Source organism: Chlorocebus sabaeus, chromosome 13, assembly GCF_047675955.1.
Source record: "Chlorocebus sabaeus isolate Y175 chromosome 13, mChlSab1.0.hap1, whole genome shotgun sequence".
Taxonomy (NCBI): domain Eukaryota; kingdom Metazoa; phylum Chordata; class Mammalia; order Primates; family Cercopithecidae; genus Chlorocebus; species Chlorocebus sabaeus.
The window spans coordinates 31,966,945-31,986,540 of NC_132916.1; the positions used below are offsets into that span (position 1 = coordinate 31,966,945).

The 19,596-nt window shown below is 45.5% G+C and overlaps 1 protein-coding gene across 10 annotated transcripts in view; it reads right to left on the bottom strand.

Moving 5' to 3' along the window:
- SCML4 (Scm polycomb group protein like 4) overlaps positions 1-19,596 on the bottom strand; it is a 127,169-nt gene that overhangs the window by 33,924 nt on the left and 73,649 nt on the right. For 9 of the 10 annotated variants that reach the window (XM_073022383.1, XM_073022388.1, XM_038001059.2 and 6 more), the window contains 3 exons: positions 19,080-19,209; positions 16,110-16,310; positions 14,415-14,609 (listed from right to left, as the gene is read on the bottom strand). In XM_073022383.1, the coding sequence (XP_072878484.1) occupies positions 14,415-14,609; positions 16,110-16,310; positions 19,080-19,209 (526 nt within the window). Of the gene's footprint in view, positions 1-1,183; positions 9,604-14,414; positions 14,610-16,109; positions 16,311-19,079; positions 19,210-19,596 lie in introns of those variants that run through there. The other variant, XM_038001062.2, reaches the window with a different exon arrangement.

Genomic DNA, 19,596 nt, shown 5'->3' on the forward strand with positions numbered 1-19,596 from the left:
TTAGGGAGGCCAAAGAACACTCTAGAGGCGTGTAAACCCAGTCAAGCCTCAAAGGATACCTGTTTGCATAAGAATCTGAACTGTGCCTAAGCCTTCCGGTTTAGGGAACAAAGCTTCAGGGTTCTGAGTCCGGGTGTGTGGATTCCTCCCTGGCGTCCTGCACACTGCTGAAGCCTGGGGTGGAGATGGGGTTGGGGAATGCCCCTGCATTCATGGCTTCCAGGACACTCCAGTGCAGCCCAATTCTGCTGCAGTCCTGGAGGGTCAGGTGTGAGCCCCTGGAATACAGAGAACCTCCAAAGAGAGAAGCAGAAAGAGGAAGAGGTGCAGGAGAAAGCCACAAGCCAGAGAGAGAAAGAGAAAGTCCCAAAGCAGAGTGGCAGGGAGGGGGAAAACAGACCTTGTGTATAAAACTACAGATGCTCCTGACCAAGTGCCAGCTCTCTCCTCACTTAGGACTAAGACCTAACTACTTACAGCCCAGCGGGCTCAGACTATTGATTTTATTTTTAAAAATTAAACTGGCATTTCACTTGGATTCGCTAACCAAATGAAGTCCTGAAACACAACAATTCCACCATGTAAAATTATTCTCACATAAAACCTGTTCAGGCAATAAGAACCAAAACATCTGCTCTTAGACACTATTCTTTGTCATTGCTAAACAGTTCTGTCTGTCCCTCTCTCTCTCTCTCTCACCCCCTACTTCCCACATCAGTCTTCCCAGTTGAGGGAGCAGCTGCAGAGTGAGTGCTTTCCACAATCAGCACGGCCACCTTCCTCCAGACTGGAGCCCTGGCCTTGCTCAGGATCGATCGCCTGACCCCTTTGCAGGTCTGCCCGGCCCCGCCGGCCACACGCACCCTGCCCAGGCTATGGTCAGTGTCCTGTGGGCTCCACGTGTGAACGGTTTGGCTCGGCTTGCTGACAGAGACGGCAGCATCAGAGATCCCTAGCCCTGAAACCCAGACCGGAAAAGGCAGGAGTGCAGCTGGCAGATTTGTAGAGCTGTGGGGCAGCTACCCCTCTTTGCTTAACCAGATGCCATCACCTAGAGAGTTCAGGAGAAGGAGACCTGCAAGGAGAGGGGCAGGAGGGAGAAGGCGCAGGAAGCAGTAGCAGGTGCTTGTGCCAGCTGCACCTCTTTTACTCAGAGCCCAGACACAGGTGCTTCCGTGCCTACCTTGGTGGTTGTGTCTCCGCCACCCGGCAGCCTCTCCCGCTCTCCTCTGGGGGACTGCTGGTTTCCAGCACGTGCTTAGTGCTGTGGGATGCAGAGGGGCCTTCTGCTGTGAATCTCTAAGGGACTTCCTGGTGACCGAAACCGAAGGTTTCCTCCCCTGCGTGCAGCCTTTCACTGAGGCTCCTGTGGAGGTTTGCAGATTTTCTTTTCTCAAACTCAGTCCCGCCCCTTGTTCTTGCAGATAAGGGAGTTTTCCCTTAGGGCCCTCTGTGGCCTCCTGGCCCAGCGTTTCTGGTTCAAAGGGCACAGGGCCGTACTACCTATGAGGCTGAGCATTCATTCGCTTCAATTAAATTTTCCATTAACTTGGTCTCTGGCCAGTATGGATTTTCTCTCTAAGGTTGTCTCTGCAGTTCAGATCACTCAGCCCTGAGAATCAACCTTATGACTCCCCTCTGGTCCATTTAAGTACATTTCTATTTTTTCCCCCCTAATGAGATGCGCAGCAACCAACCATAATTTTAACGCCTGACACCTGAACTTCTTTAATCCTCTCAGATGTTTCCGGTTTGCTTAAGACTTTGTTCTAAGCCTAGGCGTTGATTTCCTCCTTTGGAAATTTTGACCAAAGGCGTTTTTGACCAAAGTCATCTGTTTGGGATAACGAGTGCCCTTTCTGTGCTCTCAGGAGGAGAGCAGGTTCCATACCATCCCCCGTATGATCTTGCAGCTTCGCCAAACCTCCAGGCCAAGCTTATGAGAATTCCCGAGACCTGGGGGAGGTGAAGTGGGTGGGACTTCCTGTGGTCACGCTGTTTCCTCCACAGCCCCCACACTTTTTTGGTCTTTTGTAGAACCTTGGGGAAATTAAAAGTGGTCCTTAATCAGGAAAATGCTAAAGTTCCTGGAATAGAGGACACCTTGTAAGTTTCCTTTCTAAATGGACAGCTCAACTTTGAGAGAGATTCATAGCACTCCTAGCACTGCTCACTCTAGAGGAGCAAGTTGCTGTGCTGTGAGATGCTCTGCAAAGGGACCCATCTGGCAACAAACCAACAGCTCAAGGGAAACTGAGTCCTGCTGACAACCGTGTGAAAAAGCTGGAAAAGTGGATCCTACCCTAGTTGAGGTTTGAGATGCAGCCTTGTGAGAGATTCAGAACCAGAGGCTCTGTGGTCCAGGCTGCACCTGACCCCCTGACCCACAGAAGCTGTGAGACCATAAATGTTATTTTAAGCCCCTAAGTGTTGGGGGTAATTTATTATACAGCAAAAGATAACTGATGTGGACAGAAAAAGGGAAGCTATTTCATTCCTCTTGATTCTGCATGTCCAGATTGGAAGTTGTCATTATGAACTCAGCAGTAGCTAGGATATATCTGGTACAGAATATCTGCCCACTTCTCTGCCAGGGAGTTTATGTTTGTTTGTTGTAGTTTTTTTAAGCAAAGGATTTGTTGCTTATGAATGAAACCCAGAAAGCACCCACTATTAGGAGAGAGTTCATGAAGTTCATCTTAGAAGCCTACTGGTTTCCCAAGCTGCTTCAGCTCCTCTTGACATGGTTTGCCATTCTAACCCTAGTTCTCATGCATGGACAACAGATAATGGTGGGGTAGTCTGCAGATAGTAGTACCTTAGGGTCCGCCACGGGGGCTCAGGGTTGTGGTCCAGGGGAACAACCAAAAGGGGTCTCTAACACAACCAGTGTAGGTCCTGGAGGCCTCGAATGGCTGCATCTCACATACCCTGTCCCTTTGTTTCCACCAGTCCTTGTGCTTCCACTGTTCTGAGGTATAAATCAGAGAACTTGGTTTCCAACCCCTTGGATCTACTTAGATCCCCCGGACCTACTCTTCTGTCAGAGGCAGAAGCCTCTTTGGACAGGTTCATCAGAAACACAGAACGTCTTCTGCAGTGGACACAGACACAACTGTTTGACAGAGAGGCCGGGAGACCCCCCACCATCTGGCCAGTTCTAATGGCTCACAGAGAATCGAGGAGTAGGGGTGCCACATGAAGGACTGTTGGCCTCTTGGAACACAGGAGATTTCCAGTAGATTTTGTCATTTGAAGAGAGGGCATAGGGTAGAGGTAGGGGTGTCTTTCAGAGGATTCCTGGGGTCAGCCTTCTAGGAAGAAGGAGTCCATTTGACCTCTTTTTTTCAGGCTCTTTTTCTCCTCCACACCCCCAAACAGTAGAAAGTCTATAAAGGGTTTACTGCCAGCATCATTCTGCTCCTCAAGTCTCAGGTGCTGGCATCTTTAATCCACAAAATAATTTGTGATTTAGGCAAGAAGAGTGTTCACTTCTTTTTTTTGTTTGTTTGAATACAGTTACTTTCTACCAAAATTTTATCAAAGGGGTCAACATGACTCAATATTATAATAGTTCATATTGAGGATAACTTGGGCAATTAAAACAACTTAATTGGAGCATTCATTCATTGGTTAATAGTTATTGCGTAAATAACTTCCTCACTATCTATAGGACATGAAAGAGAACCTGAGCCTTACAATGCAAAGGGATCCAATCAATTGCTAGACATAGTAGAGAATCCATTTTAAATTCTATGAAATGCAGGCTTTTCTCTGGAGGCCCTTTCTTTAAAAAAGAGATTATATTGTTCCCTTTTAGTTCAATATTTTAAAATAGGTACAGATATCATAATTTAATGAAAGATATCACTGAAAATATAATAAAGTTTTTCCTAAATGAACTTACATAGGCACACAGGGAGAATTAGGATGAGGAATCCTGCCCTGGAGAACACTCCTTATTCCATGGTGTAAGGGTTCTAGCTTGGCCTCTATGGCCCTAAGTGTCAGGAAAAATATGAAGGCTTTTGTATTTTCTACAAAACTTGTGGATGCTTTTTAGTTTGTTGTTGTTGTTGTTGTTGTTTTGAGACGGAGTCTCGCTCTGTCACCCAGGCTGGAGTGCAGTGGCCAGATCTCAGCTCACTGCAAGCTCTGCCTCCCGGGTTCATGCCATTCTCCTGCCTCAGCCTCCCGAGTAGCTGGGACTACAGGCACCCGCCACCTCACCCGGCTAGTTTTTTGTATTTTTTTTTTTTTTTTTTAGTAGAGATGGGGTTTCACCGTGTTAGCCAGGATGGTCTCCATCTCCTGACCTCGTGATCCGCCCGTCTCGGCCTCCCAAAGTGCTAGGATTACAGGCTTGAGCCACCGCGCCTGGGCTATTGTTGTTTTTGAGAAGGAATCATGCTCTGTCACCTAGGCTGGAGTACAGTGGCACGATCTTGGCTCACTGCAACCTCTACCTCCTGGGTTCAAGTGGTTCTCCTGCCTCAGCCTCCTGAGTAGCTGGGATTACAGGCATCCGCCACCACACCTGGCTAAGTTTTGTGTTTTTAGTAGAGACAGGGTTTCACCATGTTGGCCAGGCTGGTCTTGAACTCCTGGCCTCAAGCAATCCGCCCGCCTCGGCCTCCCAAAGTGCTGGGATTACAGGCATGAGCCACCGCACTCGGCCTCAACACTCTTTTTCAACCTTTTCATCAAAACGTTCTGCAAGTATTCTTAAGACCAGAGCTTGTTAATAGTTTATTCTCCTTCCAAATGACCCCCTTTCTAATGCTCAGCTTGAGAATGAGACAACTCATTTGTCCATGTGGCCCTTGGTTGTGACAGAACAAACACAGCTCCACAATGCTCCAGTCATGTGGCCTGCACTGGGACACAAGCAGGTGCAAAGGCATCTGCAGGAACTCACCTCCCTTCATTCCTTTCCTTTCTTTCTGTTTTTGTGGGAGGGGGGATTCCAGCTCTGTTTTGTTTTGTTTTTTCCTTCATTTTTTTTATTGTGGTAAAATACATATCACATAAAATCTTGGCTGGACACAGTGGCTCACTCCTGTAATCCCAGCACTTTGAGAGGCTAAGGCAGGTGAATTGCTTGAGCTGAGGAGTTCGAGACCAGCCTGGCCAACATGGCAAAACCCCGTCTCTACCAAAAATACAAAAATTAGCCAGGCGTGGTGGTGGGCACCTGTAATCCCAGCTACTTGGGAGGCTAAGGCAGGAGAATCACGTGAACCCTGGAGGTGGAGGTTGCAGTGAGCTGAGATCATGCCACTGTACACCAGCCTAGGTGACAGAATGAAACCTTGTCTCAAAAAAAAAAAAAAAAAAAAAAACTGGAAAATTACCATCTTTACCATTTCTAAGCATATAGCTCAGTGATATTAAATACATTCAAAATGTTGCATAACCATCACCAGCATCTATCTCCATAACTCGTCTTGTAAAACTGAAACTCTTTACCCACTAATCAAGAACTTCCCCTTTCTTTTCTTTTTCTACCATCATTCCACATACTAATTCAAACAACAGATCAAACTCTGACACTGTCTGGTGGAGTAGGCTACTCGTGTGGGTTTTGTAGAAATGAAGAAATTCTCCAGGCAGCTGGAATGATGGGCTCTGCCTGCCCCGTGGTTGTCATCCAGCCCCGATGTAGCCAGAGCATAAGGACATGAGGAAAACATCCCGAGTGGGAAAGGCAGGAAACCCAGGAGGAGAAGAGAATTGATCTTCCTAGAGTGTAGTTTCCTCCTTGATTTTGCTAAATGAGAGCTGGGATTTGTTCTGTTCTTTCACATCTTTGCTAGAAGGAACACAGGTGTACCACAAGCCCCTTGTGGACATCTATTGTGTGCAGTCTGCCCTCTGAGCTGAGAAACAGGGATGCACACCCCACCCAGCCAGTGCTGGATAACAGGTCTTATGGACAGCAGGACTGGAGAGGAAAAGCAAAGGGCCGGGGATGAGAAGACCTGCCCTCAGTTTCCTCCCTGCTGCTATCTTGCTGTGTGTGTGGCTCTGAACAAGTGACCTGGGCCCTGTGCACCTCACTGCATTACAAACAGGGGAGCTCGGTACTATCTGCCAACTGACAAAATGGATGGGTCCATGTAATGAAACTCATGCCTCTTGATGAACCCTGTTCCCTTTTAAAAATAAATGATCTTTCATAAAGATAGACATTCTCTATATAGTTATTCTCTGTAATGTTATTCTATTAGATAAATGTGTGGTTGGGCAAGGAAGCAGGTTTGATTTCTTAATGCTGAGTGTATAGGTTCAACCGTAACGGAACACTGTGAGTGACTATTACTGGGAGGGTGTTCTGGTGCCTGCTCAAAGACCACCAGCCAAGGAAGGAAACGGTAAACCTCAAGAATAAATGTCCGTTCTCATCTTCCACCCCCTGCCATCTGTATATGAAAGAAGCTGCTCAACAAAAGTAAACAATCTGTCCCCATTATGCTAAACCTTCAAAAGGCAGGAAACCAGCTACTAAATTAGATCTTGCAGAAGAGTTCAACTCTCACATTTGTGGTTTCCAAAGATCTCCTACTCTTGGTAAGCAGACAATTTGTTCTGTCATGTTGCATAGAATTCAAGTCAGTAGGTATTTACTGCATATTTGCTGTGTTTCAGGCTCTACTGGGGACCCCCAGGCCTATCTAGCAGGAAGATGAGATCTGGACGCAGAGTCCTGCAATATAAAGCAGAATCAAATGCCATTGTGGATGTGGAAATAAGGATCTGGGGAGAACAGAGGGACATCTTCCTGGGGTTGGGGAAGGTTGAAAGGGCACCAGAGACCATGCTTCAGTGCTTGCTGGCCATGGGGAGAAATTTGTTTGCTTATTTGTCATCATTCTTTCCTATCTTTCACCCTCTTCCCCATATATGCAAGCCTTGTCTTTCTCCTCTGGATTTATACAAGTGCCACCTCAATCCAACCACTGTGCTCTTCATGCCCTTCTCTTCCTTTCCAGCCCACAAAGCACCTCCACTGGACACTGGATCATCTTCAGGGGCAACACTTGTAGGAGAGAAGAACCATCTTAGCACAGACTGACTTACTGTACTGAAACCTTGGAATAAGTTTCTCTGTGTGAGCAGGGCTCCACCAGCTCACCCACACTCTATCATTCAGAGTGTGGTCCCCGCCCTATCAGCTGCACCAGTATCAGCAGCACCAGTACCACTTGGGCACCTGTCAAAAGGCAGACTGTCTTCGGAATGATAGACAATGCAGGCTTGTAATGGTGAGCAGGTGGGAGGGAAGAGGAGAATTATGTAATGGGTACAATGTACATTATTTGGGTGACGGGTGTCCTAAAAGCCCTACCTTCAGCACTGTGCAATCTATGCATGTAACAAAATTACATTTGTACCCCACAAACTTGTACAAATAAAAAATCGAATTTAGCTTAATTAATTTTTTTTCAAAAAAGAAATGCAGGCTTTTAGGGCCCACCCCAACTTTACTGAATCAAAATCTGAATTTTAGCAACATGCTCGGGTGGTCTCTGCACATTAAAGTTTGAGAAGCACTGGCTAAAGCATATTTGTACTCGGGTCTTTTTAAATTTTAACACTCAAAGGCAAGATAACATTTTCCCCATGGTCATCTCATGACTTCTGACAGAGCCACCAATGTTATCAAATCCATCTTTCTGCCTCCATTCTCCTAAAGCGCCCAGGGAGCTGTGTTACTTCCTCAAGCACAAACCACATTCAGATGTCAGCTAATAGGATTGGAAGGAAATAACTAAGTTCCTGGTCTCAAGCCAAGAACTGTAACCTCCAGGCTGAATTCAGGCAGCGGGGAAGCCTGAAGGCTGATTTTCCCTAAGCACAGGAAAAAGATCATTTGAAAAGGGAGTTTATAACTTCGGGAGGCCGAGGAGGTCGAGACCAGCCTGGGCAACATGTTGAAATCCCGTCTCTACTAAAAATACAAAAATTAGCCAAGTGTGGTGGCGAACACCTGTAATCCCAACTACTTCGGAGGCTGAGGCTGGAGAATTGCTCGAACCCGGGAAGTGGAGGTTGCAGTGAGCCGAGTTCATACCACTGTACTCCAGCCTGGGCAACAGAGCCAGACACCATCTCGCAAAAAAAAAAAAAAAGAAGTGAGAGTTTATGTTTCAAAGGTCTGAGGAAGAGGTGTGGAAGAAGCCCTCCCTCTTCTTCAGGGGAAGAGGTCTTGCTTCTAATACAGCCACTTTGTCCTGGTGTCCATACCTTCACCTCTGGGAGGCCCTTGCTAATGCTTTGAGGGTAACCTGCCCTCCTGCTGTACAGGGTTGTTCTCTGCCACCTCCAGCCCGGAACTGTCAGCCTCTAAGGGACCAGGGAGGACATCTTGCTCCTACTCCTCCGGGTGGCCAACATTTCCACTAATGACCCTAACAAGTCATACATATTTGTCACCAACAATGGGGAGATCATTATCACCTACCTCCCAAGCAGCCCCTCCAAGTTCTGAGTGTCTTTGACATTTCAAAGCTCTTTACAATGTCAACTTCACCTGACTCCCAGGGAACTATCTTCCGAGAGTTCCATCTGCTTATTTAACTGCCAAGTTCTCTACCTGGGAGAGTGTTCCTTAAATCTATGCTTCTCTAATGTGTCTTGAAAACACCTGGGGATCTGTTGTTTGAAAATCTGGGAGGGCCACTGAGCTTTTTGCCTTTGGTGGGTGATAGCAATGCCCCTGACCAGAGTTTGAGGGACAAGACCTTATTTAGTCTCAGTTCTGTTCTTCAGGACCACAGAGAACAAAGCCACCTGACCTGCTGTCATACATGGAACATAAAATCATATCTTTCCCAAATCTTCTCTTTTTTTCTTCCAAAAACATCCCAGTTCCTTCCATAATTCCTTAGCTGTCATGGCTTTGCATCTTGTTATCATCTGATTAACTGTCTTCTGGAAATTTTCCAGTGGGTGTTAACAAGCCCTTTAGGTGCATGACACCAATCCTGGAACTCTTCAACTTGAACAGAGCAGCCCTGGGGCCAAGTAGAACCAGGCATTGTCCTGATTCAGATAAGCCCATGACCTTACAATCTTGTTCAGGAACAATGTGGTCCTATGGATGTATGGAGCCTCAAATTAAAAAAAAAAAACCTCCACCCTTCCCTCATACAAATGCATATGCCTTTCTTATCACAATGGTGAGAAAATGGATGATAAACGAATTCATCCTCTAACATACTAGTAACTTAACATGTTGTTTAAAGGAACTTTGACAAGGCAATCTTAAAGAGACAACATCTTACTCTAAAGGCAAACTCCCTAATGGTGTCATTGTAGGGCTGGGAAAGACCTGTAGGGTGAGGGTACTGCTCAGAGCATACCATGCCATCGCTGCTGCCTCCACTTTCCCCAAGGCTCCCTGACAAACAAAATTCACAGCACTCAGCTCTGCTGAGAAATCAGTGCCACAAGGTCAGATAATTTAGAGCAATTTATTTTTTCAAAGTAGTTATGAGCTGGGAAAGGGCTCAAGAGAACAACTGGGGACATTACTTCCAAGCCTCCCAGCTGACTGGGAGGAAAACTAGCTTTCAACTGGAGACATCAGCTTCTAGGAAGGAAGGCTGTCATCCTCCTGGAATAAAATGTTGAAAGGAAACTATTTTAGGTTAAATTTTAGCTGAGCTGAAAGACAATAGACACCATATACCACAGTAAAATGTGAGACCACCCTGCGGGTCTTGCAAAAAGAGATGGTGGAAAGCCAGTTTTACACCAATAGATGACTACCCACAACCATCCTGCAAACGAGGTTGTAGAGGCAGAGAAACAGGTTAACTAGAAGAGAAATTTTGGAGAAAATGATCCAGTGTATGGCTTCAGTGTGAACACATGAATAGCTTGAGATCTGTCCTCTGCAGCTTGAGAGACAAGCTCTAAAAGATGGCTGTTGGCTGGCAGAGCAAAGGAGAGGTGTCTGCAGGGATCAACCAATACATCCAGAATTTGTTTGCTCAGAGGATGTGTGAGTGTTTCTCAAGGACCAGATGTGGGCCATCAGAAGACATAGATCTGCAGCAGGATCATCTTAGATCCTTTTCACAGGACAGTCTGGAGGCGCGAGAGGGCTTCAAATCTAGAGATTTACCCCCAGAGGCCTTGGACTGTGGAAAGAATTGTAAATGACCAGCTAGGGAAGAGTTGCATTTGTCCATGCCAATGCAAGTGCAGGTGAGAGATGGTAGGGTCACCAAAGAATACACGTAAAAGCCCACAGGATGAAGAATCAGCTTTAAACATCAGTTAGAAGCAGAGAGCACAATGCCAACTCATAGCGAGATTCATCACATACAAACTCCCCTGCCTCTTAGGTCTCCTCCTTCCCCCATCCACTGTGAAGGGTTCCACCATCAAGGTTAGCGAGCTATGGGAGGAGGCAATAACATAAGGGGGAAGGTTGGGAGAGAAGCCAACCATGCCCTTCTTTATTGCTGCAGGCAACTGGCCTGAAGCAAGCCTGAGCTGGGCATGGGGCAGTCATTATGTCTTTGAGTGAAACTGAAAGTTCTGAGGCAGACTTCAAGTTCCAAACTGGTGGCATAGAATCTAGCTGGCTTCACTCCCCATCACAGAAAATAAAAAACAAATATACAGCACTGAGATTATAACCAGAAATATCCCAGAACTCAAATATGAAGAGGAGGAAACAGTGCTTGGGGCCACAGAGAAGTGAAAAAACTCTGAGCAGAGGGTAAGAAAATCTGACTTCCACGTTCATCTTCCTCCCTCCATCTGCTTAGCACCAAGCATGCAAAAAAATTTCTCCCAATTCACTGTTTCTACACTGGAAAAAGTAAGATCAAGGTAGACAACCAGCTTTCACACTATCTTGGTTTCCATGGCAAGAGGCCTGTCCTTGCCTTAATCCGTAGGAAGCATTGAGAGTGCCCAAAGGGAGAAATATCCCTGAGGACAGCCAAAGACAAAGCAGGGAGGTGGAATTACCATCCCCAGCCCTGGAAACTCTGCTTAGTTACTTGCCCAAGGGAGATTTCAAATCAGCGTGGTTGTTACGCAGTACCACATAGTAGGAGGTTTGTCCCTCAGATCCCCTGGGCACTCCCCACTAGCCAGCCTTCCCACACTGCTGGGATATACCTTTTTGGGACCTCCTGCATTTGGAAAGGGCAGTGCTTCCATCATTCACTAATGCTTTTAAGGTGCCATGTAGAGCCAAAAAACGAAAGACAGTGACGTAGCAGTAAAGAACCTATAAACAAATATATCCAATAAAAGCCAAATAAGTCAGAGAAGACTGAAATAAATATTCCTTCAATGCAAAGACATAGACATATCCACAAGAAACAATGGCCAACAGGAAACCATGATCTCCCCAAATGGGCAAGGCAAGGGACCAGAAACTGACCCTAATAAGATGGTAATATGTGAGCTCTCTGACCAAGAATTCAAAATAGTAGTTTTAAGGAAACTCACTGATCTCCAAGATAACACAGAAAAGCAATTCAGAAATATATCAGAGAAATTTAACAAAGAGATTGAAATAATTACAAAAATCAGACAGAAATCTTCCAACTAAGAAATACATTTGCTGAACTAAAAAACTTATTAGAGACTCTCAATAGTGAAGGAGATCAAGCAAAGGAAACAATTAGTGACCTCGAAGATAGATTATTTGGAAATACGGTCAAAAGAGAAAAAAGGAAAAGGGATGAGAATCAATGAAGATCACTTACAGGATACACAAAATTGCCTCAAAAGACAAAATCTAAGAATTATTAGTGTTCAAGAGGGAGTCGAGCAAGAACAAGGGGTAGGGAGCTCACTCAAATAAACAATAACAGAAAACTTTCCAAAACATAAGAAGCATCTAAATATCCATATATAGAAAGGGCAGAGAACACCAAACAGATTCTAACAAATAAAACTACCCCAAGGCATATATTATAATCATCAAACTCTCAAAGGCCAAGGACAAAGAGAGAATCCTAAAAGCAGCAACAAAAAAGAAGCAAATGACATTTGAAGGAACCCCAATTCATCTGGCAACAGACTTCTCAATGGAAACCATATAGTCCAGGAGGGAAAGGAACAGCATTTTCAATGTACTAAAAGAAAAAAAAACTCTTATCCAACACTATTGTATCAAACGGTTATCCTTCAAATATGAAGGGTAGATAAAGTTTCTCCCAGACAAACAAAAGCAGAGAGAATTCACCACCATAATAGGCATCTTACAGGAAATGCTAAAGGGAGTTTTTCAATGTGAAAGAAAAAAACACTACAGGTACAAAGCCTGTTGGTACCATTACGTACACGGACAACCCAGAACACTCTAATACTGTAATTGCTGTGTATAATCCACTTATAAAGCTAGTATGAAGCCCAAAAGACAAAGCTATTAAAAGCGATAATAGCTAGAACAATCTCTTAGGAGATAGGTAATATCAAAACATATAAATAGAGGCAATTAAAAGTCAAAATGTAGGGGGGATGGAGTTAAACGGCAGGATTGTTGTTTCATTTCTTCCTCGTTTCTATTCTTGTCTGTGTGATCTAAAATAAGTTGTAATTTCTTTAAAATAACTTCTTATATCTGTAGCATATTTTTTATAAGCTGCATGGCAACCACATGTAAAAACCTATAATAGATTCACTAAGAATAAAGTTCAATTATCACCCTGACCTGGACATATCAATTATTGACTAGAGAACATTTTGTAACCTGAAAGGTGCCAGAAAAGCCAATATTTGTCCTGAATTTCATCCGTAGTCGGGGAAGAACGAGTCCCACAGGATACGCTTAGAGGACAATGGGAGACATGAGTTATGTTGCTTTATGATGATGTCCCATGGGTCATTGTGTGTTCCATGGAACAATGAGGCAAGCATCTGAGAAGTGAAATCACACGATTCTGCTTTTCTCATTGCAACACTCACTAGAAGATAAATAGCTTAAGAATATGTTTGTGAGTCAACTAGGGTTTACAGGCAAGGCCAGATTCATAGACTGTCAGAACCAGAAGAACATTCTGTATCAGCAACTCTAACCTCTCATTTACTGATAGGAAACCTAGGCCCAGAGAGAGATGAGACTTCTCCAAGCTCACATATATAGAGACATCAAGAAAAACATAAAAGTAAATAGCATCTGCTCACACCAACCATATTTAATTAGGTGCCTTCCTTTGTAGAGGCCAAATTTCTTCCTGTTTCCCAGGACTCAGAGAGATAAAAGCAAAATTGTAGGAAAGATTTTGATAGTATCCAAGCAAAGCTATGCTGAGAATCTAAATTTATCCTTCCCTGCTGTCCCCTTGAGTTGGAGACATAGCCTCTCTTATGATAAGTATCCTTTTGTTGAATGTGCTAAACCTGTCTGTGAGCACATACCTGCAGATGTATCTGGTTTTTATTATTTGTAACAGTTACTCTATTTCTCAAAAACTTTCCTAAGCTCATGCATTTGACTCATCCAAGGCAGGGTCTCACACAGTGCTTGGAACAGAAGAGGGTTCACCAAACGTTTTCAGACTAACATAATAACTGGATTCCAGTTGTACTGCCCGTGTGCTTTTCATATACCAACAACTCTGTGTTCAGAGAAAGAAAAAAGGCAACATTTCTACCTATCCCTGAGATTCACCTTCACCTCTTTGCAGACCTATAACTCAGGACTGTTCAGTGGAGAAGGAGCACTCCTTATTGGTATCTAGCCCCTTGGGTAGACAACACTGCATTATGTATGCCCATGTGGCCTTGCTGCCCTCCCCAAGGGCCACTTTCCCATCCTGAACTACTCTGTGGCTAATGGTACAAACAGGTGCTCAACCCCTAGGCCACTTTCTATCTTGTGATGAGAAAGGAACACTAACCTTTGCTGGAAGACATATTTAATATATGGCCCAGTCAAATCCCTGCAATAATAGACACTTCGTTGCACCTTTAATTCACATGGCTAGGCATCTGAGACTCCCAGGCAGGACCAACATCATCAGTTCTACAGCCCTAGTTTCTTTGGGATGAGTTCCTTAGTTTTGTAGTCCTGCAACTACCCCAACAATGACAAATGCCCAGAGTTTCAATCAGAGGAGAGTGAAGAAACTTATTTGTTATATATAATGTGATGTGGTCTCATTGTCTAAATTCTAATAACATAGACCTAAAAGTTATAATATCAGCTCTTCATAGCTGGAGGGACCACTTCCCTCTGCAGCCTAGGGTGGGGACTGTCCAGGCACCCCTTTGTCCCAGCCAGCTTCAAATACTTCCCAGGCACCCAGACAGGCAGCCCATGGGGCTCCAGTGGCAGAATTCCCAGGAGCTACAATGGCTACCTCCGTAGTGGAAGAGCAGAGACACCTGGGACAGGGAGGTGTCCCTGCAGGTGGGGTAAACAGGACGAGGCCTACCTGATTCCATCCTCCCTTCCTCTTTCTCCTGAACTTTCTCAGAGGCACTGCAGCCCCTGGGGAAGGGCTGGTGGCTGAAGAGGTCGTCGCACAGGAGGCTTCGGCACAGCTTGGCAAGGAAGCGGAGGACATAGCCGACGCTGTTCACCACAGGCAGGCTCCGCAGGTGCTGTTTGCCATCAAAGGAAGCTGAGACTGGAAAATCAGAGAGATGGCAGCTTAGAGCCGGGCACTGGAGGAAACCTCAAGTCAATTGGCCCTGGTGAGGATTTTTCGTTTGTTCTTTTTTGTTTTGTTGCTAAGCAGGCTGTATTTGGATTTCACCTGTTTGTTCACAATGTCCTGTTTCTGGTCGTGATCCCACTCAGGAGACCACATTGCATTTAGTTGTCACGTCTCCTTCATCTCCTTGATCTGACTGTTGCTCAGTCTTGCCTTGTTTTTCATCACTCTAACAGCTTTGAAGAGTACTGCTCAGGGTAAAATGTCCCTCCGTTTGGATTTGTCTGTTTTTCTCATGATTAGACTAGGGTTATGGGTTCTTTGGGACCACAGAGGTGAAGTACCCTTTCTATCACATCACATCAGGGGATAAAACTGGAGGAGGGCTGTGACCATGGAAGAAGGGATTTCTCTGACTTTGAAGGATCTTGAATAACAAGACATGCCCTGAGATGGAGTTGAAACCATGATGTTTCCCCACTGCCCTGCATGGTGGTAAGTGCTATGAAAAAGGAATGGAGCAGAGTACAGAAGTACAAAGAGGCCAGGTGCGATGGCTCACGCCTGTAATCCCAGCATGTGGGAGGCAGGTGGATCACATGAGCTCAGGAGTTCAAGACCAGCCTAGGTAACATAGTGAGGCCTTCATCTCTACAAAAAAATTGTAAAAAATTAGCCAGACTTGGTGGCATGCTCCTGTAGTCCCAGCCACTTGCAGGGCTGAGGTCAGAAGATTGCTTGAGCCCGGAAGATCGAGGCTGCAGTGAGCCGTGATAGTGCCACCGCACTCTAGCCTAAGTGACCGAGTGAGACCCTGTCTCAAAATAAATAAATAAATAAAGCAAATGGAGAGTGACAAGGGCTGATATATTAGACAAGGGTCAGAAAAGGATTCTTTGATACAGTGGCATTTGAGTAGAACCTAAAGGACATCCGTGAGGTCATCTCGGCCAGAACAGAATGGGGAACGAGAGAGAAATAACCAAGAGATTAAAGAGGTAGCCAGGGCCAGGTCACACAGGGCCTGCGGGATTTTGTAAGGACTTGGAGTGACATGGGAGACATTGGAGGCTTTAGGGCAGAGGAGGGGCATGATCTGACTTAGATTTTTAAAGAACCAGAGAGGTTTGCTGTGGGTGGTGCAAGGTGGTTGGACTCTGGATATATTTTGAAGTGGAGAAAAACAAAACAAAACAAAAACAAAAAAATCCACAAAGGGTTGGAAGTGGGAAGTGGGAGAAGGAGAAGAGCCAAGATGAGGATCAGAAATCCAGTCTTCTTACCCAGGCGTGGACTAATCCTCTCCTTGAGCCCTGAGAGAGGCTTTCAGCTCACAGGCTCCTAAAGGCCCTAGGAGCCCAGCAGAGGTAGGACAGACCCTGGCCACACCCGCTGTCCCCAGGCCTGAGTATGGCTGCTTCCTCTGCAGAAAGGCACCCATGGCCTCCTCGTGCAGCCTAACCCAGGCCTTACCTGACACCATCTCTCCACCGTAGCCCTGCTTGACCAGGGAGAAGACCAGCTTCTGCTGGTGGGCGCAGTCGATGCAGGCTTGGACGGCCTGCTGCAGCACCGCCGACGGCCGCTCAGGCCCGAAATGCTCCGGGAGCTGCTGCACCTTCCTCCTCTCCAGGTAGGGCCCTGCATTGGCCTGCTTGTTGATGTAGAGGCAGACTGCGGAGACAGAGGCCACAAAGCCCTCAGCATCAGGCACGCATCAGGCCAGCTGGAGGCCTCTGTGTACACGGGGGATGCCTCAGCCATGCCCCTTTGGCCCTGGCCTTGGGAAAGCTGGAAAGGGCAAAAGTGGGGTGGATTCTTCCCAACTTAAGAAGTAAAAGAGGCAAAAGAGTTAGACACCCCAAGTGGCAGGGCCTGAACTCGGGGACTTTCTTGGTTGGAAACAGTTGGATAGGTGGGTCCACTATGATCTACTGAAATCTGAATTAAAGACCATTATGGTGGCCCACATGGACCGTGTGTATACAGGTATTTCCATGCTGGGAAAGTACACATACAAAACCTCCTCTACCTCCTCCAAAGGAGCTGTCAAGCTATAGACAGTTTTCGCCATTTCTTTGTTAACCGTCTACGAACCAAAAAATCAAGATGACACTGATCACTCCAGAGACTATGTATTGAACAAAGCTCTACAGACAGTGCTAGTTACAATCTCAGAGAAAATAAACATTCAAAAACCCATTTAGGTGAACCCAGTCAATGGTCTCCACACTTTTAGGGTAATAGACCCCACTGATAAAAAATTGGGGGGGCACATGTCCCAAACCATGTTTATTTATTTATAGGTTATATAAATTCTTAACTGCATTAATGTATGGTATGAATTTCTTACAGGAAAGTATCTAATTTATATAATATAATATAATATAAATGTTGTTTATATAATATTATATACAAACGCAAAAATGTTAGAATGTCTACAAAACTGGTTTTCATATATGATAGACTTCAGTAAATGAAGTGGAGTCTTTATGAATTTTGCAATTAAAGAGAAAAAGAAATATAAATCCTTTTTTAGCCCAAAGATTTTGTACAGAGAAGATTGCCCAAAGAGTTAGTTATCATCGGTAAAATTAGCTCAGTCTGTTGGGTGAGGGATTCAGACCTAGTTTATACAAGTTCAACTTCATTGTATTCTATGACAATGAATAAATTCCAACCCCCAACTACCTATACCACCTGTAATTTGGTAACAGTTGCCAAACTGGTCAGCCTGTCTTTGGACTGTTTGCTTAAAGATTTTTCAATGTCCCAGACATCAGGTCAGACTCCTTAATAGGTGAAGGGTGCCCTGGCCGACCTCTTGAGAAAAAACTACCCAAAACTTGGAAATAAGACCCAAAAGTTATTTCCTTCACTTTCAATGACATGGTACAGCATTGTCTAATAAGCATTGTATACATTGTAAAACATATCCAAGAAATAGAAATTGTAAAAGGATGAGATAAGATGAATAGGAATAGTAGGTGTTACATTGTCTTCCATACATTAATGACCCCTCTTGTGTATCTGCCCTCTCACTCCCTATCATCCTCCCATAAGCGTCTTACCTTAGAGGCCACTGGTGCAAAGGAGTGTTGAAGAGGGACTTTAAGAGGAGACCAATGGCATTTTGGAAAGACTAAGTAGTAACAGCAAAGGTGGAGAAATAGTGTTTTTTTTTTTAGCACCTACTACAGTCTCAAGACAAGCATGTGGGTTGGGTGGTATTATTACTGCTTTACTAATGAAGAAACTGACGCTTAAAGAAGTTAGATGACTGCTCAAAAACTGTAGCCAGTGATGCAACAGGAATTTGGATCAGGTCTTTTGGAAGATACTCTGGTAGAGTCCAGGTCTCATCCCAGGTGATAAGAAAAATCTAACTAATAAGAGACCTTTATGCAGGCACTATGCTACGCCCTACAAAGAAAGCTTGAACAAAATGAAGCAGTCCCTGCCTTCACAGAGCACACGTCCTGGTGGGGGAAGCTGGCCTATTCAGATCATCCCATGAGCTGATGTGAGACCACGTGAAACTGTGGCTGTGAGAAACATGGGGAGGGGCTAGGAGAGCCCATCTGGGGGACCCTGGCAGGAAAGTTCGTGAGGACTTTCTGGAACAAAGTGTGCCTGATCTGAGATATCAGGGAGGAATAAGGTGGCCCGAAGGGATGATCACTCCAGATGGAGGGAGAGAATATGCTAAGACCCTGTGGCCAGTCCTGGGGACTGAGAGAAGAGCAGTGGGGTGAATTGAACCACAGGGTGGAGCCTGCAGGGTCTTGTCGGCCAGATTAACAAGTCTGGGCTTCATCTAAAAGCAACGGGAGGGACTGAAGGGATTTAAATGGGATGGGAGAGGGGCTGAGGTTGTGACATAGGGGGATTCTCTCTGTGTGTGTGTGAGAGAGAGAGAGACACCATCAGATTGTCATTATTATGATGATGAAACTCTCAGTTGGTGGATGCCCCACCAGAGACAGAGATTGGGATACCTGCTACCCTGACTGGGTTGGAGGGTAGTGTGTCAGACTAAGGGAGAATGGGATCCTTAGGAAACCTGGAAGAGCAAACACAGGAACCAGAGCACTGTTTAAGGAGAGCAGGCTCAGATCAGTGCAACGGATCAGTGGAACCTGGCTCTGAAAAGAAACATCTGGCCACTCTGTGTCCCCCTGCCATCCACCTCCCTCCAACCAAAGCAACTACCTACACCCAAGCTGCACAGAAAACCAAGTTTTAAATAATCCAAGCTGTGGGACATGTAAACTGGTGCTCTCAGAGACTCTGGTCATCCTGTCTGCTGCCTGGCAAGCACACTAAATCCCTAATTTGAGGCATCTCAGCAACAACTCTTTAATCTAGAAAGTAACGATTAGATGGGGGCTGCCCTGTTCTCTAGAGACCATCACAGCCTTGGAGTTAATTCTGCTGACCTACCTGTGAGAGCCTGTGGGGCCGCCAAGTTGGGGACCGTGGCTGCGTCCTGAGGGATGGAGCTGAGGTCAGGCTCTGGGGTACTCCGTGGAGGTGAGAGGGCTAAGGGAGTCATGAGAACCCGAGACTTGATCTGGAAGAGAGAGCCCATTTGGTCAATGAGAATCTGGCAGTGTTCTCTACAACCTTCCAGATTCTGTCCTAGACGGCAGTTAACCATTGCTGCTCGATTATGCTTTCATTCTCTTTCCATCCTGCAGCTTCGGGGCCTGAGTTGCAGATTCAAGTTCATGCTCAGGATTCATATTTGGGGTCACACTCAGAGATTACCTCTCATCCCACCCTTACAGAGGAGCCACCCAGGAAATGACAGTGTCAGGCAGTGAGTACAGGAGCACACAGAGGTGCAAAGAGTTGGCATCCATGAACTCTTTGAGTGTGAATGCAGGGTAGGAGAGTTTCCAGCCTGCACCCCTGTGTTCCCTAGAATCCTGTGGACAGGGCTTTCCCTGTATCCACC